This window comes from Daphnia magna, linkage group LG2 (assembly GCF_020631705.1).
Source record: "Daphnia magna isolate NIES linkage group LG2, ASM2063170v1.1, whole genome shotgun sequence".
NCBI lineage: Eukaryota > Metazoa > Arthropoda > Branchiopoda > Diplostraca > Daphniidae > Daphnia > Daphnia magna.
In genome coordinates, this window is record NC_059183.1 from 8,699,944 (window position 1) to 8,727,485 (window position 27,542).

Sequence of the window (27,542 nt, forward strand, 5' to 3'; positions counted from 1 at the left end):
TAAGGATAACGGGCATTGACTAGTTCAGAGGTCTCAGACTCTGATCGCTCTGATAGCAGGGGGTTAAGCAAAGGAATAATCTTGCATTGAGGTACGGACGGACCCATGGTTGACCCAGACGCCAAATCATGCTGTTGGGGCTGATGCCAAGAGCCTCGCGGTCGGCCGTTCAGGGAACTGATGGTACTAGAAGCGCTTATGGGACTCGCACCAATGCCACGCAGGGCTCTTGATGGACGAGGTGACAATGGAGGATCCAGATAATCAAGTCTTGGTGGCGGTGGTGGTTCAGGATCGCTGTCTGTATCAGCAAAATCGCGAGGATGGTGATGCATGTTGGCTGGAATTCGATATGCGTCCGTCACTTGAAAATCCGAGGCACCACCCTTTTGATGTCCATTCTCCAGGAATAAAGCAAAATTCAACACGATTAGATTTGCTTGGAACCAAATAACATTAGTATAGGATACCTTCATAGTTCCAGACAAGCGATAAAGCTGCATATCTCCAGCTGTCGGATTATTTTGTTCATTTTTGGGATGTTTGTGCGTTGGCGGCTTCATTCGACACCTTTAAAACGGAAACAAATGAGTCAAAAACATGTTTAAGTCAAAGACACGAGATTTCTGAAAAGGAATGGCTCACTTAATAGTGATGAGAATGACTAAACCAAGTCCCAAGATACCGCAGACAATGCCAACAATCAGAAAAATATCATTGGTCATGACGCCTAGACCGAGTCCTGCTAACGTGTTTTCTGTGACAATGTCGGGGGAATTTGGATGTCGTGGGTTAGCAAAATTGTGATTCGGAGTTTGGCCCTGGATTGCATCGATGCTGTTTTTACTAGCTGCAACCAAAGTAGAACCAGCTGATCCGCTAGGTAAAAGCAGAAATTCCATGACTCCGATAGCCGGCTGGACATTGGGCGCTGTCAATCGATATTCACAGCTGTCCATTAAATGTGTGTCGTTCAAGTTATCCATTTTGCGTGCCACGTAAAAGATGAATTGACTCTGAACATCTTCGTGGCTGAAGACGTAAGTGTCCTTCTCCTTGTTGACGCTGCCCGATTGGCGTTTAACGAGTCGATTGACTCCACTGCCGCTGGAAGAGGGAACAATCTTGCGGATTTTGCCGTAACGTGGTTTGCGCATTATTGTGAAAGTCGGGTTGCTATTGGTCAACGTAGCCAGTCGTCCAGCGTCCAGCATAGCCAAAGTGATGGCCGTTTTTTCTCCAGCGATGGCTCGAATGGATCGCTTTAGTCCACTCGGATTGTTGGCCAAAAGCGGTACAACGCTCACATTAAACAACTGCCTTTCTAAAACAACAGCCATGTTCCAAACAGTAACTTGAAACCAATCAAACGAAGCCGTCATGTTGGTCTGGACGTAGAGCAATTCCTCTTTATCAATGTTCGATTGGCCAAACGTTGTGACTGGAAAGTCATTGATGTAAAGTTTCCCATTTTCCGGCTCTTTCGTCTGCAAAATCAAAATTTACTTTACGGAAAACAAGCGAAAGAGAATTCGACAGATTTGTTTTCTTTACTTACCACGTTGAAAAATATGTGACGACGCTGGCCGTTAGATTCTGCACCCATCGAAGAATTAACAATGACAGGCTGTGGACTGACCTTGCAGAATACCTATGATGGAGTGATTGGCAAAACGGAGCGTCAGAGGCTCAAAGTGGATGCTAAAAACACCACTATCCGCTTTAAAATGGCCGTCAGACACGCGGAAAATGAAAAACGTTGAACGAGGATCCATCGTTCCGTCGTGCAGGAAGACTACCCGTCCTCGGTTGACATCGTCTTGACTGAAACGGAGCAATGGCGGTCCAGTCGTAGCTCCAGCAATGATCGTTGCATTCTCGGCCGTTAGAGCAAGTTTACCAAACTGTGGGGGTTGAATCACATCGTAAATCAAATCCTTGGCGGAAGTATCAGCGTCTTCCGTTAGCAAAACTTCCGCCGTGATGGCTCTCCATTGACGCTCTACTACTGTCATGGCTGGAGCCTTGGTCAACAAGTGAAAGATTTGATCATTGACGGGCAAAATAGTGACGCGAAGTGTTCCGTTGTAGAGGAGGATATCCGGTCGATCCGATCCTTTTTCCGGTCTCTGCAGCAATACGGTAAGGCCGATCGAATCATCAAGAGTATCAGAATGATCGTGTTGGTATTCCACTCGGCCAGCTGAGATTTCTCCGGCTGTCATCTCGCTACCAAGGCCCACCCGTCTACCACTGACGGATACGAATCCGTGCTGAGGTGCCTGTGATAACACCAATCGTAATCTTGGTGGTTGGGTAGCAAGCACACCTTGGTAGCTACTGATCAGCTGGACGATGCCGCTCAAGTTCAAATTCTTTTCTCGAATAATTGCTGTTCCACCTTCCTCAGTTTCAAGGGCTACCAAACCTAACAAATAAAGAAATCGTGACCTCTAAATCTTGAATGTAAATAGCCTTTCATGTTCTGATTACCAAGATATCGGTCGAGTCCACCTTCCGCCATGGTGGCAACAGAAATTTCGATGTTAAACTGTTGCTGTTGAAGCGGTGAGCTAAGCTCAGACATGACGTCAATGATGAAACTGTCGTTGACGCTGACGTCAGCGAATGGCTCCGTATGTTCATAGATAACCAAACTTTGATTGAGATCTCGTTGGGTGAAACTAGTGACTCGTTTGGTCGAACCGTCCGCCTGTTCCAGGAGTAGTCGTCCGAGACGTGGAGGCCGAGTCACCTGGAAACGAGGTACATTTTGCTGGCGGTTAGTTAATACGTCACCGCTGGTAACCGCCAGTAATTGGGCCGACGTGATGGATTGTTGCATCATCGGGAAAACATGAAGACGCTGATTGCGTACCAAACGCACTTGCATTTTACGAGCACTTATTTTCAAATGGTGTTGACTGGGCAATGCCGACTGACCGTCCGTCAGATTAAAGGGCACCGTGCAGTTGGTCTTTCCTGAATGTGGATCAAGATCAAATCAAGTTTTCTTTTTGCCAACTAGTTGACTGTTTACCTTGATGGACAAATGCTATTTGATGTAGGTCAATCTGTTGTTGCGTGAACGTCGTAACTGGATCGGTCAGATTTGAACCGGACGTCATGTAGCCGCAATCAGCTCGGCCGAATGAAAATTCAATCGATTGCGGCAGAGTATCAACATCAGAAGCACCTGGAATTATTCGAATGATATACAATAACCCCTCGATCAAACAAGAAAAAGAAAACAGATTCCAGTACCGAGTTGAGCTTTGTCCAACACAGTGGTAGAACCTTGCCAAACCAAGATGCCCGTGTTATTAACGAGGATCGGTCTCTCGTCGTCGACCGGTCGTACCTGGATGTGAATCGTGGCCGGTAAACTTTCCTTTTTGCCTGCACAGTAATAAAAATGATCATCACTTGTTTTAAATGAATATTAAATCATGCGTATGTACCGGCCAAAGCAACAATGTCAAGAGTATCATTAGCTTCTTCGCTTCCATCGTGCCAGTACAACACTTGTTTCTCGATCAATTGCGTATAGGTAAACTGAGTTAAAGGATCATCATCGGTTGCAGCGCTCTTGAGTTGAAGATTGCCATGGAGGGGCAGTTTGACGACTAAGAAACTGTCCACTTTGTCGGCGTAGTAACGAGTGACAATCTTAAGATCGGAGACGGTCAGAACTGAATGTCCACCTTCGAGAACTTCAATGGGTCGTGTCAGCAAGTAAATGGATTTGGGTATAATAGCCAATTGGAAAGTCAGGTTGGTCAGCGTAACCACACCGTTGGTAACGTCAAAAACAAAGTGATCGGCACTCTGATTGGCACCAGATTGGATGTAGTGCAAGCGCTGCTCATCGATAGCGCTTTGATCGAAGACGTGCACTTCAGGTGGCAGCAGATTGGCACTGCGGCCAGTCACTAGATCCTCGTACTCGTTTTCGTCTCGATCCACTTCCAAATAGCCGTGCAACGGTGGCTGGTGAACGATGTAAGTCACGTCTTGTCTATTCACGCCCTGCGGATGACTCATTTTCAACGAAGACGCGTCGATTGTGAAACTTGTGCCTGTGTTGAATTGTCAATAACAAGACTAGAGTTCATCCGAAATTCAATTAAACAATGATGTAGTGTATTTACCTTCTTCCACAGTGACCAGTTCATTGTGAAGGACCTTCAGCGGATGCCAGTAACTTTCCGGATAAATTCGAACTTCAACGATGCATTCGTATTCGACTCTCCTGAGGACAGCACGTAATTTAAACCAATCCTTCCCTTCCGTCTGATTCTTGCTTTGATATGTGACTTTCTCCGAAAGAAGTTCTTCTTGGGTGAAAGATTCCATCTTCAAAATGGTAGAGCCGTTCACCTGCACCGAGCCGTGCTGTGGCTGATCCAGCAAGTAAAAAGCCAATTCGTTGGAGTCGTAATCAAGGTTAGACACCATGCCGAGTTGATCGATGCTCAGAGCGGCAAAATAGCCACGACGAACCATCAATCTTGATTGGTTAACCCGTTCAAGAAAAGGCTCAGACGCCTGAACTTCCAGCGTTCCGGTAACGTGGTACTGATTGTCCGTTATCCACCTGATGGATATATCGTTCAGACGTTATAAAACAATACACTTGTTAACGAATGAATCATTTACAGTGTCGTGCGGCCGTATGGGCTTCCAGTGTGGCGGAAGAGGATTTTCCCTTCGTTAACATCCTCCTGGCTGAATTGGAAAACCTTAAAAAAGGAGAATAAAATTTTTTTTTTAAAGGCGGGGAAAAGAACTTGGCACAACGCCCATCAAGTCATAAATATCCCATCACGTTTATTAGATGACGAGTAGGTATACGTTGCTCTAGAATTTTAAATGTCGTGACCATCACCGATCAAAACTGGCGAACGAACAAGCACGCAGCGCTACCTATAAAGCGGATGCACATGTTTTTGAATTTCGTGGCCAAAACAAAAAGGATTGGCCATGATTTTTCTACGATCGCTAGTTGAACATGAATATCTGGCAAGATCCCATCACGCTGTTTAAGAAGCTCTCAAAAGTAAGTGAAAACGTGCGATTGTTTTTACTTGAACGTCTGGCCTGTCCGTTAGATAGAATCCTCCATTCGATGCTCCACGTGGCGAATAAACAATGCTAGCCGGGCTAGTATCCACATCTGGATCGATGTATCTGGACGTAAAACATAAAAATGGATGGCAAATAAAAGATATGGCATAAAAAGGAAAAGAAAAAACACCAAAAAAATCATGAAAAGATCAAGAGAAATTACCTTAGGATGTCTGAAGTGAGTCGACGTTCCCCATTGGTAACGACGCGCAGGACTTGATCGCCCACACGCAACGGCGGATTATCATTCTTCATGTGCGCACGGATGGGAAACGTGCCAACGTATTGGAAATCCTTGGAGGGATCATCTGGCGATACCCGCGGACGGGCGAGAAACACGAATTTATCGGTGATGGATTCGCTGTCGTCGTGCGTGTAAACGATCCTCTGATCAGTTAGATCGTCCGAGCTAAACCAGCTGATGTTTTTACGCGTCGCGGATCGTTTACCGACGTCCAGCAAATTGAGTTGGCCGTAGGCTGGTTTCTCCAGCACAGTATAATTGATGGCCAACGGGATCGAGAAGCCCAAAAGGCTGACCTGCAACACAGCAGTTTCGCCTTCGTTAACCAATAACTCGCCGATAGTGGCCGTGACAGTCGGCGTATCGTTTCCGGGGCTGTAGTTTATCTCGAAACGTCGCAAGTCCGATGCCAGTCCGGATGAAGTAACGCGGAAACTGAAATGATCCCGCAAAGAGGACAACGTGCGACGCGCTAGCCGGTACTGAAGCCGCTGCGAATTGAGGACACTCTGCGACCATTTGGATCCCGTGTCCAGCGGATTCGATTGCGATTGAATCCACAGCGATCCGTAAAGAGGCGCATCCATCAGAGTGTAAATCACTTCTTCTTCCGCGTTCGACTGAGGTTCGACTACGAACTTCAACAGAGCGCTGCCGATGGCAACCGACTGCGTTGATCCGCCGATGATGCTCAAGCCGCGGTTACTTTCCTCCCGCAAGACAGCATCCAGCAGTTGGAAGCGGAACTGGTACATAATGGGCGAGCGGAAGACTTCCGCCACTTCCAGAGCGACCGAAACGGAGAATTGGAAATCATCTTGGCTAGCCGGTGGTTGAAATCCAGTCGGGAGATGAACGTAACGGATGCGTTCATTACGCTGCAACTGGCCGGAATTGAACCAGTTGATCGATTGCCAACGGCCAGATCTCCACGCTTGAATCTGCCCGTGTTGCGGCGGTCTGGTAATATCGTAACGAATGTCCAGCTCTTGATCAGGAGCGTTGGTGCTGAACGTTAGATTAGCCGCTGTCAGTGCGGCTGAGCCGTTGACCGGCACCACAAGCCCCGTGTTGTTGGCCAGGAATAGTTGCAAGTCGAAAGCGGCGATTCGCAGCACAGCGGTCGGCCCGCTCTCCGCTCCGTCCGATACTCGCAACGCCAATCTGCCATTAGGTGAACCTCGATGAACGTACCAGATCCTTCCTTGATTGACATCCTCTTGCGTAAAGGTGCTAATCGCCACACCTGGTTGAATTTTGTTCTCGATAGAACCTGTAACAGTTGCAATCAGTTTAAAGGGTTCAGGAAATCGTCATAGCAACAGCGGGTTTAAAGTTGTTGATTAGACCCTTTCTCTGGCAACAACAAGCAAGTTATGAATGTTCTTTATCAGCTAAAAAAATTAAAATAAAAGGTAGTCATGACGATCGCAGTCTAGCGTAACTTAACTTTTAGTTGAACGAACTACGGGTCAAAAATATGCATTTCGTTTTCCAAGTTCAAGCTCGTTAAAACGGATTGAAACGCTGTACGCATGACGAATCTTCAGTTTGCTATTTTTCACGAGAAACCAGGTAAAGAAAAAAAAACAAACGAGTACAATTTGACTTAACCTATTCGTGATTGGCTCTCCTGCGTGAAACGTATACTAGATGGCTCCGGGAAAGAGACGAAAATAGATCAAGCGGGATCGGTGACCGTTATACCCATCAATGAGCGAATGTCACAACAGTTGTAAAATAAATAAATAAATGTTTTTCATTCGATATAACGAAATATCCGTTGGCTGCCAAATTTTATTCACGTGCCAAGTCAAATCACGCGGGATGGAGCATCACGATCCCCATATATTAAAAATAATGAAAATCTAAGAAACTGCTAAAGAAAAACAACGTGGAATGACGACATGCATCTCGCACTTGTTACACTCAAGACAGGAACGACTCGCCTAGCCAACAGCTAATTTTTGAATTCCTTTCAATAGTTCGTTTCTCTTTCTTTTGTTGTGTTGGAATTTGTTGATATCTGTTAGTTTTTTGTTTTTTGTCTTCTTCTTTACCTACAGGATTTTTGAAACATCTCCGTTTTTTAGCTGTCGTCGTCCTCTTTCCTTTGAAATACTTCTCAGCTAGACACTCTCCCCGGACTGTAATAGTTCGTGTCTTTTGTCAGATAGAATTCGATCAAAGTTTTGTGCTGGATTCGAGCAACAAAAAAAGAGCAGAAGCGCACAGAGATAAAATAAAAAGACCGAATAGTGGAATTAAACGAAGAGAAAAAGAAAGAAAGAAATACCATCTTTTCATTTAACGACTGGAAAAGGATCTAAAGGGCTGGGTGACGACAAGGGTGAAACGTCTGTCGTGAAACCGTCATCCACGCATCACGTTCCAGTATATAAAATTGATTAACTCCAACGGTATAGTAAATAAAATAAAAAAAAAAGAAAGAAAATGGTAGAAAAAAAAAAAAAATATTTGCATATGGATGAAATAGTTTCAAACTCTGCAGTCAACTAGATTTCTATCTCAAGAAGTATGATCTCCGACCCGCGCGTCAGCCGCTAGTAGAAAATGAGCCAAAAAAGAATTGACTGGAACTTATCCCCGTGTATGTGAACGTCAGATCCCCCCCCCCCCCTTTCGCTGTATTGCTCCTTTCAAGCATCTCATCTCTCTTCTTGGCCTTTTGTCTGCAAAAGTATCAAATGGCCTGGACTCGGCAACATTACGTGCTTTCAGTACGAAAGAAACAGCTGCGCTATAGTCCGCGCCCCGTCAGCGATTTATGGCCATTTAAGCATGCTTGCACGTTTCCTCTATGTAGAGCTGGCACAGTTCTTGCAACACACCAAAGTTAGTCGATGGGAGAGCTTTGAAACTTTAGCTGTTCTCTATTAGCAAAGATATGCTTTGCTCACGGCTTTTGATGATGAGGCGTAATGACGGGGGGGGAGGGCTGTGTGTGTGTGTACGCGTCTGTGCGGAATCAAACGTAGACAATTAAGAGCAGCGAAATCGGACTGAGTTACACAACTCGCTTACACGCCACCATCACGCTACATTCGGTTTAGGCTATAGCCCACAGTAATTACACGCCATCACGATCCCATTGTTTCTAGATTACCTTTTTATCGTTCACCATCTCGGCTAATGACGTATTCAAATTTCGTGATGATATTTTGGATGATCGCATTTCGACTTAAACTATCAACCTTGCTCACGCAATTACCTCGTTAAAGGTTAATTAAAAAATGAATGTTTTGGATTTTTCTTGGATGCTTTACCTTCCATGTCGCCATCGCTTTTCGAGTTGAGAACGGAATAGAGAAGATCTTTGGGTTGATTATCCGGATCGAAAGCCGATAGGAGTTCTTGAGTCAGCGCTTTGCGTGTGTGTTTAACCAATCGGAGGACAGCTTTGCCAGGTGACAGCGAAAGCTCCGGAGGATCGTTGACTGGACTGACGGCCAAATGCAGAACGAATCTCTGCCTTTTCTGCAAATAAGCCGGCAGCAGGAATCCTTGTCTGGGGGCAAGTTCCAGTTCCAGCAGGGCGGAATCGCGTAACGTCTCGGAGCCGTCGTGAACGTAACGCACTCGATCGCTATGGACGTCCAGCAAAGTGAAAGTGGCTTCATCAGCACGACGCCACAGCGTCGAGAACAGACGGCCGTACTGTGGCGCTCTGACGACATGGAACATGACACCGGATTCGCGGACCCCGAATTTTTCATAATCCAGCTGCACTTGCAAGTGACGCGACGTCAACGTCATCGAACCTCCTTCCGTCACCTGCGTTGAATAAAACAGCAGCACGTTAGAATGCAGCCGTTCAGACAGGCCCGATCGTGTCAGTTAAGAAGGACGACACCAACAGGAAATTGAACAGCCCGAATACGATGTGCATAATAAACGGCCTTTCGGCAATCACGGGCCAAAGGCTCGCGTCTTTTTGAAAAGGCGTGAAACGTGCATATTGAAACTACTGGACAATGGTTGACGACTTGAAATGCTGCAGCGTTGGCAAACTTTCAAGATATGTACACGTACATGCAGTACAGTATGTATGGACTGACCTGAACAGGAGAAAGATTGAGGACAGGCGGTTGTGAGTCGGAACTGGTGCCGGAAGACGGTCCCGCCATGACGGATGTGCTGCTGCTGGTGGCGGTCGCCTTGTAGTTGATGAATTCCGGTTTAGTGCACGGCTGTTGCGGGCACTCGCAACGGAAATGATCCAGACCGTCTTGCGAACACTGGGCGCCGTCCACACACGGCGATGGGTTGATAGACGTGCAAGGATAATGCCATTGACAATCGGCCGAAACATGTCGTGTCACGCGGGCATCGCGTAAGCCTAACAAACGGCCGTCCAATTCCAAACGCCGGATGCAACCGCGTAGACTGCTGTTGGCCGTCCGCACGCCTTGAGCTAAAGCTCTTCCATGACGGGCCGGTTCGACTCCCGCCAAATAGATTTGTCCGCTCAGTTCCAGATATTTATTAGAAGGCGAAGACGTTAGAAATCCCGAATCACGACCGCTGCTGCTGCTGCTCGAGCTGGAACGACCGTCGATCTTCAGTTCGACAGTTCCGGCCGCCAGGTGGAGCTCGACTTGATGCCAAAGCCCATCGTTGACGGCTTGATCGCTAAACAGATCCACAGCGCTGCCTCCGCCCGCATCCAAACTGACTCTCAAATGTCCCTCGACCAGTTCGACGGCCGCGAAATCCGGTTTGGCTGGAGGTCCGCTACTGTACAGCAGCACGCAATCCCTGCTCTGTGTCTTGAGCTGGAAACGGACGGTCGAGCCCGTCTTAGCGATGCCCGTGCCACCGAACGACACGTAAGAATCGGCCGACAAGAAGCTCATGTCCTTGTCGGACGTGGCATCAAACTCGGCGCTGCAATCCCAGCTGACAGCGAAGGCGACGGCAGCACTTCCGTCCGCCTGCGACACACGGCCACCGTGAATGGAATTCACAAATATAAAATGAGGAAAATCAGCTTCAAAGTCAAGAGACACATGTGATATATGCTCCGTGGAGCTGAGGAAATAAGAGTCTGCATATAGTAGACGTCAGTTGAATATCAGGTTGACGTCGCCAGTCGTTTTGACGGCTGTTTAAGTCAACCGACGTTCAGCGTTCCATATTTTGTGGGAAGAGGTACGAGAGTAATTCGGCTAAGTCTAGATGTCTCGACGCAAACGAATTGTTTTTGGGTTTTTTCTCTTGTTTTCGAAAGCGAGATAGAGAAAGAAGAAGGCGGCAATAAACCTGTCTGCTGTTGCCGTACTTAATGATCTAAGCGGTTACAGCTGTTTCATGGGCTATTCTGTCATATAGCAATAGATACAGTATATGCATCGGTCGCTGCATCCATTCAGAAAATCTTGAACAAGGCATTTATTTAGCGGCTATTTGACTACGTTTTTTCTAAGTTTCTTTTATGCCGCATACATAATCCTGTATACACACCAAAGTCCCAATAAAAAGTGCTCGTTCGTCTTTTCTCAGATCTTATTTTTTAAAAAGGACATTTTGCCCTCCCCCCCCAAAAAATGGTTGTGTACGTCGAGTGGAGGAGAGATACAAGTCAAAGTAAATTGGCTAACGGCGCTTCAGACTACTGCAGTTTTATAGCTGTCGAGATAAATCAATCACGCGCACACTAAAACATGGATAGCCATAAAGGTGAATTCTATCTAGTATAACTGAAATATCCACTTGTGTTATAGCCTGTCTGGTTGTTTACACGGACAATCACAACAACCTCAACCCCCTTTTGATTTTATTTTTTTGTTCTCCAACGATTTTTAGCACGGCCATATTTATTCAAATGACTGCACACAATTTTAGGCTAACATAAATAACAGCCGTTAGATGACGCTTATTTTCATTCCAATTAAGAAATGACGTGAATCAATTGCCTTTTAAGATCTACAAAGAGGCAAACCTTGTTCCCTTTTGTCCGGATCAGCCTTCTCAAATCCTCTGAGACGATGTTCTTACGTGTGTAAACACACAACCGGCCTTTACGTTTAACATGCAATCGATATTTTCCTTTACACAGTTAGTCACATGTTTACACAGTCCTCTCGAGACAGTCTAGACGCAATGGACAGTTATTTCACCCTTTTTCTTATTTGACACGGCGTGTATCTATGGACAGACATAAAGATAGCCAAGATGGCGCTATGGGAATGAATGCCGTCAGCATATCATCGTCCCTGGATTGGACTGTGTGTGACCGCTGAAGGCGTCTCAACTTTCCAGACAGGGTGGAAAGAAAAAGGATAGAAAAGCACATCCAAATTGCGTAATAACGTAGCAAGCAATTGCACCAGCTCCCACCCTCCATTCAATGTGTAATTAATCCCATTCCACTTCACATAGAAAGTTCGCTGCTGTTGAGCTTCTTGTTCATACGTGTGTCGAGTCTATGAGCAAGTGCGGTAAAAGGGCAGTCGGAGGGTAAAGAAAAAGCGGGCGGAAACTTGTTCACGCTAATTAGCATTTACCATCTAGAAGAGCAGCAGCTAGAAATTCTTTTCAAAAGAAAGATTTTTTATTTTTTTTAACTAGAAAAGAAGAAAAAATTTCAGATTGTCGGGCAGTTTCCAATTATGCCCGCATGCACGCATTGTTTCCGCAAAAAGCGGAAACTTGAAACCCCGGAACTAAGTTGTTGGTCAAAAAAGAAACAAAAAAATGATTTTCAAAGTTAATTTGATATAGTCCACTCTGCCGTTTCTATATTGAAACAAATCATCAGTCTGTTCTAAAATCAAGTTACTCTCATGAGGGGCATTGAGCGGTGATTGCGCATAGCACGTAACCTAGACGCCGAGTATTCTCTTATGAAACGTCAAAGCGAAAGGTCGACGATCGAATTAAGAAACAGGTAACTGGATACGGATCCCCCTCCCATCCATTTGGGTTTGTGTCGCTGTTTTGGCTGCTATAGGCTTCTTATACTTTCGCTTCCTTATTGTATTTTTCTTTTTGTTTTATCCCCCCCTCCAACAATCCTATCCAGCTCCATCTCGAGTGAGTTTGCGATTCTCGTCTTTCCGCTCCGTGTAATGAAGAAACCATGTTGTCGACATTCGGGGAAAAGGAGAAAATCAACATGCGTACACACACACAGAAAGAAGAAACACAAAAGAAGAGTCCAATTTGATCTTTTGAGGAGGCCATTATTTAGGAAAAAAAAAAAGCCCGGCATCCGGTCCTCTCTCTCTCCCGGGAAAGAGATAAGAAGACACAAAGGTTGTCAAGGTGCGCCACTGTTGGCGGTTAAAGAAGAAATACAAAACCCCCTTCTTCGTCGTATTAACTACGCATTGCCTCGTCTCTCTTTTTCTTTTTTATGTTTTTGCAAACACACAACTAAGGAGATCGGGTCGAAAGAATCCATGGGAAAAAAGACGCGCCAACATTCAAAACGACCAAACAAATCAAAGTTGAAACCCATCCCAATAAACTGCTGCGCTAAAGTTTCTATTCTATGATTAGGATAAGCATGTCGTGAGCTTCCTATAGAGCGCCCGTCTCGGTGACGACCATCTACACAGGCAAACTCTAGAGAAAAAAAAGGGAAATATATGTAAGACCGCCGTTAAGCAAACGGCGGGGAACTTCAACATCGGGACGCTATATTTTTTGGGTTTTTTTTTTTGTTGTTGTACAGAACAAACTATACACCACACGTTGTGTGTAAAAGATGGTGCACGAAACACGACGGTGGGGGGTAAAGAGCGGCTTGATACGCATAGTCTTGTAGTATATCTGTCTAGAATTTCGGAAAAAAAAAAGCAACAGACTAAAGCAGATAAAAAGCCCAATTGCATGACGACGAGTTTCAGATGTATCCTATTATTATAATTTTCTCGTCTTTGAATGGGACACACACACACACACAACAAGAAAAAAGGGTTGATTTGGAAGGCTGAGAACGGAATTTTCTATGCAATTTGTGTTGTTTTTTTTTTTTAACTACATAATTCACCTTTATAACAAGATGCTACTTTTCTTTATAACGAACTTTATCGATTTTTATGTTGGCGATGGAAGAGAGAACGACACAAAACGAAAGAAACGAACGAAAATTGGGCATATTGTTATGGTTGTCTTCGTTTCCACCCTCCTGCCGTGTGTTGAATACGCATTCAAAACTGTGTATAAATAGTTACACAAAAGTTCAGAGTTCCCCAACGACAACTTTGTCCCAGAAAAAAATGTTTAAAAAAATCACGAAATAGCAACAAACTCCTAGGACAACATTAGGGATGTTTCCCTTTTCTGCCGCTTTTGTGTAACGCAAAATCAGATGGGTCTGCCAGCAACAATCGGCTCGAAATCTTGACATTTATCGGTATGCTAATGCACGTCGAGGGGAGGTAGACGATGTTATACATCTACACGAAAAAAATAAAAATAAAATACAAAAGCATTTTTTGCTGTTGTTGTTGTTGTGCGCATCGTCAAGTACGAACGGACTATAGATTGAATGTTTTCCGCCACCGCCATGATTCGTCTGTGTAAAAGGCGTCCATACGGCGTGTAATATGTGTTTCTTTTCAATTGCCGTTTCCTTCCGTTTTGGCAGACGAGTTCGAAAGTCTAAGAAGACAAAAAAAATGCAGTTTATGGAGAATATGGCAACCCAGATGGGTCTGTCCAGCTTTCTCCGGCCGGCTGAATATAGTATATTGAACTGAATGTTGACTTCAATTATCGGGGTGAGACTCACAGACGCCGAGTCGAAAAATAGTCTGTGTAGGTTCAAGTTCCAGTCTAAAGGAGTAAAAGAAGAAGTCTCCTTTAGACTAGCGCGCATCTATTTATAAGCATTGCCAAGAAGGTCTCCTCAGTTAGGAGTAGTAGAGAGAGAGTAATCGAGTCACAGCTGAACAACATCCGCCAGACGGTTGATAGGCTCTTTCTAGAACCCCCCCTTCTCCCCCCTCAATGTTGTCTATATCCAGTCGGTGAAAACGCAAACATAAACTGACGTTTTCAGAGTTTGGAGAAAGTGAAAAACCAATTGGAAAGTATCAAATGAAAAATTGATTGCTCCCTCTTTTTGACAAATCCAAAAGTAGAGAGGGAGGAAGCTGGTTCTCATTAACGAGAACCGTTTCGGCAACCAATTAACCTTGCCCCCCTTTCCTTTCTTGAAATATATATATCAAATAAAAATCAATTTGAAGGATAATTCAGTTTGTTTTGTTTTTTTCTTTCAAGATTAGCCTGTCCACCAATTGTTAATGCCGTTTCCATGTTGTTGCCATTTAGCGCTAAATATACACGTAGCCTTGCGTTATCCGTTCAAGCTTGAAAGTCCATGGAAAAGCTATTCATACGTTACGTATACTCTAATTCAATACACACATGAGAAGAACTCAAATTGAGGACTGTACCTGGACAACGGCCGTCGATGCGGATGATGCGCTGCCGCTCTTTTCGCGCTCCTTGGCTTTTGCCAGGACGTCGACGCCGTTGTAGTGCAGGTCGTTGAGACATCCTCGGAAGTTGTCCCACAATCCGAGGAAAATCTCGCGAAAGTCGCCCAAGCCGCCCACAAAGAGGCCGTAATGGATGTTGAGCTCGTAGAAACGCCCTGGCAATTTCAATCTGATCGAAACCAAAAATAACCAAATTCAACGACATTTCAAAATCACAACGACACATCAAATGCGGGCCATTATTCAATTCAACTCGTCATAATGCACAAGCAATCATACATCCAAAACGGGGAGGGCAATCATCATTGTCTGGAAAAAAAAAGGAAGAGGGGGCAGAACATTGAAAAGGAATAAGAAAAAGTCGAATTCAACAGCTCGGTGGAGGATGTGTATAATTGAATCAAACGAGCCTCGCTTCGTGTTGCTGTCGGATGCGGATTTTCAATAGGACGTCATCGACTCGATTCTCAACAGCGCCGCTGTCGCGTGATTGAATATTTGTACAGTGGGCCGGTAAATAGTTTGAAACGGATGGCCAAAGAAAAGGAGGACCCAAAGCAGGAAAAATGTAGAAATGATAAGCGCTGGATGCGAGAGGTGAATGATCAAGAGACATGGGATTTTCGCGCTCAAGTCATTGACAAGTTATGGAAATCATGTGCGGTGAATAGGAATTTCAAAAGAATAAGAAAATCTGTCAGTTATTTACTTGGATGAATGGAGACCGTCGACAGTCAGCGTGAAGTCGGCATCTTTGCGATGGATGCGCACGTCATGCCAGGCCAAGTCGTCGAGCCGCAATCCGCGCGGAGTGGCCACCTCCGCTTCGCCGGCTCCCAAGTTGATGCGCACCTTCAAAGCAGCCGCTTGTAAAACCACCAAGCAATAGTCGGTGCGTCCTGCCGCTAAGAAAAGCAGGGCGTCCGATCTCGACGTCCGGAAGCGGAAGCTCAGATCCGTCGCAGAGCGGGCCTCCTGCAGCGGCAGCGCGATGTAACTCGATCCGTAAAAGGAAGCTACATCCAAACAAAACAACACAATTTGTAAATGCTTTTTATTCTCTCACTTTCAACTGATCATTGCGCAGTTCATTACTTCCCGCTGGATTGTGCCAAAAATATGTCATCTACCCAAAAACAAAAAAAAAAAAAAAAATTGTCTTTCATCTTTTATTGAATGTCATCATTTCATATTTGGACGGATCTGCAAAAGGCGACCATCCGCGTCTCAGCGACTCCGCTTTGTTCTCCGGTTTTATCTTGTACTCGGAACTGAAATTGCTGACTTGGAAAAGAACATCCGGCCAAGAATGGCCATTTTTTTTTTTCTTTATTTATTGCCGCAAAGTTTCGATAACGAAGGTGACGATACACAGCCAGGCGCAATGCAACGATAGCCACACGACTCTCTACTCATCCGGCCCAATATTAAATCGGGACTTGAGATCAAAACAGGGGAGGGGGGCACTGGCGCGTCAACGCGCCTTCGATGGATTTCTTTTGTTTTCTCTACATACGTGAACGTGAGAGAGACTGTTCGCAGTTCACTTGGCTGTAGCGGAAAATCACGCGATGGACGCTTGCGCCTTTTTCCCTCCATTCGGCACAATACAGACGATGCGCATCAGCGCCATTCCAGTTTTCTCGCATGGAAAAATTCGATTTCCCTTCACAACAAAAGATCAAAAAGATAAAAAAATGGAATACAATTCTTTTCGTTCGTTAAATACTACGGGAGCCGACACACGTTCCGATAAAACTGAAGATCAAAGCACCAGACAGAGAGCATCCGCTTCCCCCTTTTTCGCAATGCAGTTATAGGATGATCACGTCCGTGCCATGTGACGTCGGTCATCACATACACACACACACACACAAAAAGAAATGAAATAAATAAAAAAAAAAGAGGCTGAAAAAAATGAAAAATGATCTTCCCTTTTTTTTTCTTTTGATTTGAATAAATAGCGTCGCACCGGTCTTCTTTCAAACCAATCATCTTTTAGCTGACGTCCAAGATTCATCCGCTTCTGCATCCGTCTCTCAATTCCTAATTTTTTGTTTCGTTACTCAACCACCAAAGAGCGGCGGCGGCTACAACTTTGTGCGCTAAGCGTCGGGACAGATTTAGCGGGAGCAGAGCGTGACAATCTCCCGAAAGCTGAAACTGCTTTTAGTTTACTCTAAACAGGCAGAGATGCGCTCAGTTTTGCCAACACTCTTTCACTTCCTCATCGACTAGAAAATGTCCTAGAAGCGCATCAGCTCGCCTTCTTTTGTTTTTGTTTTGCTGGTCGGACGGGTTTATCTTGGCCGGGACGATGGGGGCGGACGCATTTGCATATCCACTAACCTACACGAACACGAACTGCTCAACAACAAACGACACGAGAAGTCAAAGTCAATCCCGGTGTGACGTAAAAAAAAGGATAGACGCAGACAAGGAAGAGTTTCGCTATTGAACTCTCGTTCCGTTTAGGATTCGCGCAGGATGGATCGCAATTCTCCCGCGTCCGGAGTACTGAGTGTATATCGTCGGGGACGTAGGCTACTAATCGATATGGGGGGGGGGGTACGGCTTGCCAGGAGGACATTCATTACGTAATGGCAATTAGTTTAGACCGAGTAGCACAATAACTATTGGCTAGACCGGATATGTTCGATGCATTTGTTTCAAAGCGAAATGGGTCTCGATCGACACCCATATGGAGTTCGCCATCGTTTAAAGGCGAGTGAAAGGAAACTGACCGGAAGTACGAAAAAGCCTTTTTTTTTTTGTTTTTTTTTGTTATTGAAAACAAGTCAAATATCAAAAGGTTTGTGCAACGTTCAGCTAAAAGAGTTGAATTAAAAAAAATGTTACGGAAAAGGAAAAATTGTCGTTAAAGAAGCAAAAAGGGGAGAGTTAAAAGAACACGAGATACGAAATCCTCTTTTTTCAGTCTCTCTCTCTCTCTCTTCCTCTAAAAATAAATATATTCTTCTCAAATATGGCCATCTGGTTGAGCCATCTTTCACCGCAGTCCGGCAATATCCTCTCAAACTCCTTCAACTTCTTCTATCATTTCTAGTACACAAGGACCCCCCCCTCCCTCCCTCAAAAAAATAAAATAAAATACCAACACATACGCCATCACCAGCACTAGACAAACGAAAAAATCTCAAGACATTCTTCCACTTTAAGAGCTAAAATATAACAAAATATAAATGTTCATGTCATTGGTATTTGGACATGTTCGGCTCGGTTGAAGAAAAAATTATAATAATAATTTGAAAAATCTCAATCGGCCGCGATGATTATCAAATAAAACTAGACGCGGATCGAGAAACAACAATAAACAAAAAAGGGTCCATTCAAATTATAAGGAAATTCAATCAAAACGATCCCGTGTTTTTCACGACCGTCTTTGGCCGAAGGCCGGGGCCTCGTTTTAATTTGCGAATGAACGAGCCGAAATTAAAAAATTCAAAGTTCAAAGTGCCCTCCGGAAATTGCACGCACACAGATGCCGAAAGGAAATGCAAAACACACACAAGTCAACCACCGTCTTCTCCTTGGGTTTTGTTTTTTTGAATTAGCCGCGAAAGCCATTAGCGCGTTGGAGTGAACGCAACCAAGTGGTGAACACGCGCTCCTCTCTCTTCGTCTAAATATACTGCGTTCGATGAACAAGCTGTGCGTGTCTACGTGTTTAGACACTAACCCACAGCACCACCAGATATAAATGAGACACACACACACACACACTGATGATGAGGTTGACTCAATGACGATATATAGCCCTTTCCTTCGTTAGCTTTTTCCTCAATCAGCGAGAGCTTGGCTTTTTTTTTTTATTTTTCGTTCATTCGGAACGGGGCGCCCGTCGCCCAGCACGTTTACACTCTCTCGCAGCGGGTGCAAAAAGCAATTAACGTACTGGCGATATGATGAGACAAAATCGATACGATTTTAATGGCGCTATTCTTCGTCTTCACCCCGTCTCCGTTATAAAAGGCGTATAACGAGAGACCGCAATAATGTTTGGAAAAATGAAGAGTCGTTAAAAGTCGAAGAAAAGAAAAAGGAGATGAAATGTGGTGTAAAAGAAAAAAGGGAAAAAGGCTTCTGTTCATCGGTTAACCGGAAAGAAGAAAGTTTTTGATCAATTTCAGTTGGATGAGGTTTGCGGAAATGAAGTCTAGATACTGTTATATGAAATAGAGCCAACCTCTCACTTCCTTTGGTGGCAAAACAAGACGAGCTTTTCATATCCCGCCTGCATTTTGCTATGTCGCAACGGCCATTTGATTTTGAGCTCCGGAAATGAGCGCCACGTCATCGCCAATCAATTTGAACGCGAGCGTCCATGTTGACCATCACCCAGTAAACCCATTCTGCCATTGTCATACATTCTGAAATTCTTGACGCAAAAATGACTTGACATTTCAGCAACTCCATTCAACTTCCTCCTTTTTTTTCTCTACTTCCCTCTCTTTCAAGTCTACATCCGCAATACTTTTCTCTTGTTTTTTTAGCTCAAAACTTCTCAAATTGCATTTCCCAGGTAATGGCAATTCCCCCTTTTCCAAACTGAGGAACAAACGAAAACAAACTAAATAATAATTTCAAAAATAAAGAAACTTTCAATTTCAGGAGGGGAGATGTAAATTGAGAGCAACTTAGCCGAATATACACAAGAAAACTCAATAAATGGCTCCTTTTTTTTTTAGAAATTCCCGAAACGAAATAAGAAAATAGATCGTCGACGACAAAAGACGTTTGAGGCGACCAGAAACCATAAAAACATACGCACGCAACTGTTAAAGCCATAACATCCAACCCTGTCGGTATGTATAGAGTTTTGCATTCACTATATACATAACAACTATTTTAAACTGGCAGAACTCTGGTAATTGAGTGACGAGTACAGATAGGCATTAACACATCGAAGAGAAACAAAAAAAAAAAAACAAAGAAGAAACAATAATAAAAAAAACTTTCAAAAAGTTCCAAACTATTTTTTTCCACGTCGTAATGTGGAACGAGAAAATTCCATAACAAAAAAAAACAAAAAAACATTGGGGATTTAATTTTTATTGGCGCACAAAAAAAAGGGGGGAAGGGGAAGTACAGCGTGACTTTTAAGAGTTGGTCGATTCACGCGTTGCACACACACACACACACAACGGCTATCAGCTGTGTGTGTGTGGTGAGACGGAAACAAGTCACGCCGACTGGAACGCGTTCGGGAGTTCGGCTGACCGCGTCTATATACAAGTACAACAAAAAATATATTTATACGTGTGTGTGTGTGTGTATATATTTGTTGTTTTTCTTCTCCCTCTTCCTTCCTTCCGCGCCCCATCTGTGTGAGCGTGTTGCACTCGGCGATTCACATCGTTACCGTGAATAAACACGTCGCCTTCGTTGCTGTTGGTGTGTGTAGCGGCTATTAAACATTCCGACCCCTTCTCCCCACAACAACCCCCTTTTTTTTTTTTAATTTCTTTCCCTTTTGGACGTTTGTTTTAGACGTGTCCTTCTTTCAAATGTTCTTATTCTTCTTTCTCCCCCTTTTTTTTTTATTTCTATTTTCGGTGTTGTTGTAATTTGAATTTTTTTGGTGTGTGTTTGTGTGTGTGTTAAATTTCATCCCTTTCGAACCTCGTTCGAAACACACCACGTGTGTTTGGGGGACCTAAGGAACATTTCACGCTGGCAACAAATGGGGAGAGCGTTAACGTCGCTATTGGTCCCCTAGTTTTGCAGCGCAGAGACGCTTATGCCGGAGTTATTTATACTCTTTTATTTTTTATTTTTTTTGCTGCTGTTTAAATTCTTTCAATTTCTTTTATTTTCAGCCTTTTTTTTTTTGGGGGGGGGGGGGTTTCTTTTTTAAGTTTCGTCCTTTTCGAGTTTAAAAAATTATTGTCGTCTCTTGTTCTCATTTGAATTTTACAGTATACACCGTTGTCACTGTTTCAAACAAAACGTGAATGTTAAATTCAATGAAGACATTTTGCGTGCGTGTTTTGATCGAGGCTAATGGGAACTTGCCGACAGCAACGAGCAAAAGAATTGAAACAAAAAAAAAACAAAAAATGATTATAGACATAAAGCGATGCATATCGTCAGGTTGAAAGAGCCAATCTCTTTAAGCTCCTCCCTTTCTTTCTGCCTGCCCACATATCGTTGCATTTCGAGACCGCGTCGGTCATAATCGTGATTCATAACCGTGGCCTTCTTCGACTGCTTATATACAGTCGTGTTCGTCGGTATTTTACGGTTTTTAACATTTCTTTCATTATTATATAAACACATTATTCTTTATTTATTTTTATTTTTTTTTTTAAACAAAGTCCTGTAGAATTTTGTTCCCGGGGGCTATTTGGGATTTCAAGCAAAGGCTGGCCGTTTCAGATTGTACGGCGATTTTGGGGTTTTTTCTCTTCTTCCCCTTCGTCCCCGACAGCCATTAAAACTTGTTTTCCCCTTCTCCTTTTAGATGTTTTAAAAATCATCAAATAAATAACAAAGCAAATATTTATATGAATGGTTTATAATAACGCAGGTTCAACGTCAAGACATCCAGCGCTCGTCTTGCCGAGCTACGATAATTCATGAATTTGAATTTGATCAAAAGAAAAAGGGAAGCGACCCACAGTTCTCCAAGTTTAGCATTTCTATGGCGCAAAAATTGCATTTCTTTTTTTTCTTTTTTTTTTTTAAGATCTTTCCTCCCATTTGTTTAACTCTTTGAAAAGAAAAAGGAAAAACATTTCGGATAGAAAGGCGACATATTTCCGATAGGAAAAGAAAGAAATTCCTCCTTCGATATCTTCATAAGATGACGGATAACGTCAGATATAATCACAATCACGTCAAAAGAAATCAACAGGTATTCGACAAGATTGCCAGTTTGTCCTTCCTTTTCCACGAGCAATCATTATTGAAAACAAAAATCTATTGAATCTATACATTCTAACCAAATGGGAGGGTCTCCCGCCGGTGCCGTTTGATCGAGCACCGTGATTCTCAACACATGTACTGTACCGATGTCGAAGAGATTGTACAACGATACACCGACACACAGACACACAAACAAATTCTTTTCGTTTCCATTTTAAAAAGAAAGGGGCAGGAAGAAAACTAAATACAAAATGAATGCGGCGCGTTCGATATTTTTCCGTCTACACACAAACCCGAGGCACACGGCCGATAACACGGAAAAAAACAAAAGAATAAGAGGCACAAATAATAATCGACGGGAAACAACTGAGAGTTGCAGAGATTTACGAGCCTTATTCCATGTCGTATCCCGTCCAGCGTCTCCACAGACTTGCCCTCTCTCTCTCTCTCCTGTATATATGTCTGCCCAGCTTCCATTGTTGCTCTTGTTTGGGCCATTCCAGCTAGACCACCCAAATAAAAAAATGGAACCCCTTTTTGTTGTTCCTATTGTTTACTAAATAAGGACATTTTGTGTCCATTCATTTACGCCCTCCATCGTTTTTCTTCTATAAGCTGCATCGCACAAAATGGACCGAAGCAATTCCTCTTCTTCGATTCATTCCTGCGCAACAACCAACAACAAAATCAGAGTCTCTTTAACGTACAACTAATCGGATTACATCCCAATTGATTCCTGGCTCAGCACAAGAAGAAAACCTCGCCATCTTTATTCCCGTCTCTCTGTTTCTTAAAGACGCAATTACCTGAGTTTCTTATACACACACACACACGAAAATCTCGTCCGGCCTGTCTTACTCGTTGAAAAAAAAAAAAATTTAAATAAATAACAAAATGTCCGTTCTCTTTGTCGGTTCGATTTTTTTGTTTTCTCTTTCCGATTGGAACCTATCCGACTCGGTCCGCCCCCCAGTTGATGGTTATGACGATTCCCGACGCACGACGCTGACTATCCATCGACCAATTAGCTTGTCATCTCCTATCAGTTTTGCGCATGTGTTTTTTTTTAAATACATTGCCTGAAAAAGGGGAATAGAAAAGAAAAAAAAAAAATGGAGGAGGACAATAACAGCCCAATACAAAACTATAGCGTCGTAAAAATCTAGCCGACACGAAGATGGTTATAGCCTCACCGTTAGATATTTTTAGAAAGACTCAAACATTTCCTATCAGTGAGTTTGGTTTGTTCGTTTCAAAGAAGAAACAGCAAGAGGGACTTGAAAAAAAAAAAAAATAAATAAATAAATAAAAAACGGTCGCCATGGTAACGGGTTGGATTTACAAAGAGAAGCGACCTTTCTTACGTAATCCTATTTCAAATCAAAACGAACGTTTCAGAAATAGAAATCAACTCAATGAGTTAAGAGAAATAAGATTTGTGTGTGTGTGTTCAACAAAGATAGAAAGAAAAAAACAACATGATGTTTAGACTACTCTTGATTGAGGTGAATTGTCAGTCAATAACCGTCCCACCGTATTATGTTTGCCATTGTTATGTGTATTTATGCATCCCGACTTTTTTTTTTTTTGTTTTGATTTTGCGTCTGATTTTGATGGATGTAAACGATTTCCCGGAGGGTTTAGAACAACAGAGAGAGAGTGGAGAAATGTTTGTCTATTCACCCCCCCTGTTGTATATAGTATATAGACCTTTGTAAATAGGCTTTAACGGAGCATGCATGCAAAATCATTTATATTTATCCGCTTTTTTTTTATTTATTGTTGCATCCCTTTATTTGCGTCAACCAGTGAAAAACCGTAATCTTCCCCCCAAAAAATTGTTCCAGTTTAAAAATAAATAAATAAATAAATCACTACATCAGCAAAGACGTCCTCAACTGTACAAAACCCAAAATTTTTGCGCCAAAAACTAAAAACGCTTATTTCAAGAAAAAATTCTTCCCCTTTTCAAAATAACAGTTGGGGGAGCTGAGGAGGACACATTTTTTGAGTTTCGTGTAACTCGAAACCGCGCCCCACTCCCCCCACCCCACCCTATTGAAAAAAAAATAGGGTGGAAAAAAAAGATTTTAGTTTTTTGATGGCCTCAAAAATCCGTCGCTTAAGTTGCATCTTCGAGAGCGGCTGCTGCACCCTCCACATTTCTCTTTCTTTTCTATTTCTGTATATTTAAATACAGAGAGGAAAAGACTTCAACTCTCATCTCTTCCTTTTCTTTTCCCCCTTCTTTTTTTTTTCTTCAAGTAGTACCACCTTATTTCCGAGTGTATGTGCTGTGCGTCTGCGTGTTTGTCAGAGGGGAAACAAGAGGGTAAAAGCTGCAAATGAGGAGATGGCCGTCTGTGTGTTTTGACTGCCGGAAACGGACCGACTGCCCCCCCCCCTTTTTTTTTTAAATAAAAAAATACCCTCCCCTCTCTAAAAGAAAAGGGACCATCGCATTGAACTGCAAACATCCATAATAAATAAACGACCCCCCCCCTTTTTTTGTTCAACGCTATTTACTGATAATCAAAGATGAATTATTTACCCTATCCCGTGTGCGCTGTAATTCATTTGCATTTGTCGGCAGACTTGTATAGGCGGCACTAGCTCATCGTGAGCGTGAATTCATACTAATCAACGAGCTCATGTGTGGGAGTATAGAGTAGAGCTACTCAACGACAAACAAAGTGCCGGTGGCTAGTCGTGCGGGATTATTACACAATAGCATCCGCGCAGACGGCCATATGTGAATAACACACCCTCCCCCCCCCCTTTTTTTCGGAACGAGAGGGTAGACCGTCAGCAATGGCTGTCACGAAAAGGCAACATTTCTCAAAGGCCAGTACAAAACAACAACAAAAATGGCAGTACATATACGTGAGATGTTGTGTGTATACGATGTACGACGAGATGACAAAGAGTTTCGTTTCCCTTTTTTTTTTTCAAACATCCAATAGAAAAAAAAAGAAGGAAAAGGGGGGGGGGGAGTGAAAAATGATGTCCTGCTGGACGATGCGAGAAAGCGGACAAGTGTTTTTGTTGCAAGAATTGCAGGATATTTTTAACACATCAATCGTGACACGCTGTCATTTCTTAGTGGAAAGAACGTTTCATTCGTTATTAGCGTCCGTATGTTGCATGTATAGACCATATATATATGCGTAAGGCAAATGTATATAGAAACACTACACAGCAACAGACTTAACGGTGGTACTTGTAAATGATTGTTATGATGCTGGCCGTTTCCGGACGCAAACCTTCTGCCATTTCGTAGAACAGAAGAACGAAACGAAACGAAAAACATTTTTTTTTATCCATTTCCTTAACTGCAATTTCCCACTTTTCTGTTGTTGGAAGACGAATAAGGAAGACATTTCTTTTTTTTCTTGAAAAAAAAAAAAGAAAATAATAATAATAAAAGAAGAGTGCGTAGGGGATGAAATTGATGATGAGTGAGGCCTCGGGACTAATCAAAAAAAAAAAAATAAGGTCAAGTTCTCTTAGAGATATTCCCCCCCCTTTTTTTTAAATTTTATTGTATTCAATTCGAAATCGATCTGAGAATTTTTTTGAAAAATAGAGAAAAAAAAATGTGTTGGCGAGAGGAAATGAAAAAAAAAGAGGCTGGTAACGAAAAACAACAAACAGAGGAACGCAGCTGATGCGCATCAACAAGCACGAAACTCACGCTTTGATAATAACGAGAGAGAGAGAGAGAGAGAGAAGAAAAGAGAAGCATGACCGACGGGAGCGGCCCAGCCTCCTCAGCGGGAGATTTTGTTTTTGTTTGTTTTTTTTTTCCCCTAAAAAAACCAGCCGAAAACCACTGAAAATTCACGTAATCAACTTAACGTGAATTAGTAATAGCCATATACAGAATGCAACTAGAAATAAAACTAGGCAAAGACATTTTACAGTTGAAAGTATAAGACTCAGGCGCATGGCTTCAAAGAGAATCAAACGGGAATTTGCATACCTGCACGGACGTGACTGAGAGAAATCCAGAAAAATGCCATCACAATCATCGTGACGGCATGATTGGACGTTGTGCCCACCGTCTTCATTTTTTCTTTTTTCTTTTTGTGGTCCGTATAAAAATTGAACACAGCAATAAAAATCAATTGGGGTTCCACATCAAATAAATGCCACGATTCAGAGTCGGTGTGTGTTTTCTTTCACGAAAAAAACGATCAATTTGACACGCGGTGGGTCAGCGGTGGAGCGACAGGCAAAACACTCGAGAACGGACGATCTTGGCTATTCATGTCGGGGAGGAGGCAACACAAACCAAGCGGCAACAATGCAAACACAATCTTCACGCAGCACATAGAAACTCAGTTTTAAAAAAAATAATTTTAAATTCCCGTCGGAAGTTCCTTTTTTTTTTTGTTTAAACGTCTTTTAATTTTCACGAACTAACACGCAGAGAAAAAAAAATTTTTGCCCGTCACATTTCACGCCGGCCGTTCCGCTTTCACTGTCTGTATGTAATCGGCCTTGATCGCCAGTGTCAATGGCCGGGAAAAAAAAAAATGTTTTGTAACTCTGGAAAATGAAATAAAAACTCGAAAATGACTGTGCTGGCCAGCCAACACCAGACACACGAGAATGCGTGGAACAGAAGAGCCTACGCGGGAGAAAAAAAAATAAAAAATAAACAACAAATATTTCAAAATTCGGATATGTTAAACGGCAGACGTTGAACTTGGGTCGTAAACGAGGACCGGCGTGCGTGTTGCCAGCCAGACGGCCTGAAGGCGACTGAACTATGCAACTGACTGAGGAGCCACGAAAAGAACTTCGTGTGTGTGTGTTTGTAGTATGGCGGAGGGGGAGGTGAATTTTTCGGGGGAGGGTATCACACTCTTCTTTTTCTCTCGTTTCTTCTCTATTCCTTTTCTATTTTTTCCTTTTTTTCTTTTCACAGGGCAGTTGTAACGACAATAACAACACAGCAGTGCATTTTCTTTTTTCTCTCTCTTGTCCGCTTTACATTCATCTTTTTTTTTTTTTCTTTTTAAAATTTAAATGCACATTAGAAAATTGAATGGGAAATGGCTGACTCTAATTCTTTTTTTCTTCTTTTCTTTTCGTCTTTCTTCCCCTACACACTGAGAAAACACGAGTTTATTACCGATGTGAAGTATATGTATATGCATATATATAGGATCAAATTCTTATTAATAGCCCTATTTTCTGCGGGAATGATGATTTACGGCTTCATTGTCATCGTCGGCCCTTTTTTTTTGTTTTTGCCCCAGAGGCAAAATAAACGATATTAATTGCACACATTTGAGTTGAAAATCGAAATAAAGTTTCAATTAAACCTGCCATAACGAAAAACTAAAATTGTTTTTTGTTCGGCGAGAGGGGGGAGGGTACGTTAAGTGGAATGTCACCATAAACGCCACGTGCGACGGCGGATTAAAAAACTTTGGTGAATATATTTGAAAGTAAAGTAGAATGTCAACAAAAGTTCAGTACCGACCGAAGCTTTTTCTCTTATTTTCTTCTTGTCACCAAAATTAGCATACGGACAAGTGGAAAAGTAGCATCGTGAGAAACAAATCGATACACACTGCGTCCAACGTGAACAGCCTCGCCAGCAATTTCGCGCACACAACACATTTATTTGGCCGGAAATGATAAGATGATGCTGATCAATTGACTTCCGCGTGGACAAGGTTCCACCAATTTTTCAACAACAAAAAATTAAATCAATTAAGTAAAAAAAAAAAAATAAATAAATAAATAAATAAAATATATATGAAAAAACAGCACGTTAGAGCTGCTAGCACAGC

At 42.9% G+C, this 27,542-nt stretch overlaps 1 protein-coding gene across 1 annotated transcript; it reads right to left on the reverse strand.

Moving 5' to 3' along the window:
• Nucleotides 1-1,344: 1,344 nt before the first annotated feature.
• Nucleotides 1,345-26,983, reverse strand: LOC116917163 (chondroitin sulfate proteoglycan 4). The gene is made up of 15 exons (XM_032922533.2): nucleotides 25,718-26,983; nucleotides 15,557-15,863; nucleotides 14,803-15,016; nucleotides 9,451-10,326; nucleotides 8,659-9,166; nucleotides 5,291-6,644; nucleotides 5,088-5,190; nucleotides 4,660-4,742; nucleotides 4,152-4,597; nucleotides 3,462-4,079; nucleotides 3,265-3,399; nucleotides 3,041-3,196; nucleotides 2,494-2,982; nucleotides 1,559-2,428; nucleotides 1,345-1,487 (listed from the first exon to the last, which is right to left on the reverse strand). The coding sequence occupies exons 1-14, from the start codon at nucleotides 25,803-25,805 to the stop codon at nucleotides 1,614-1,616; spliced, it is 6,192 nt and encodes a 2,063-aa protein (XP_032778424.2). The 5' UTR covers nucleotides 25,806-26,983; the 3' UTR covers nucleotides 1,345-1,487; nucleotides 1,559-1,613.
• Nucleotides 26,984-27,542: the final 559 nt, after the last annotated feature.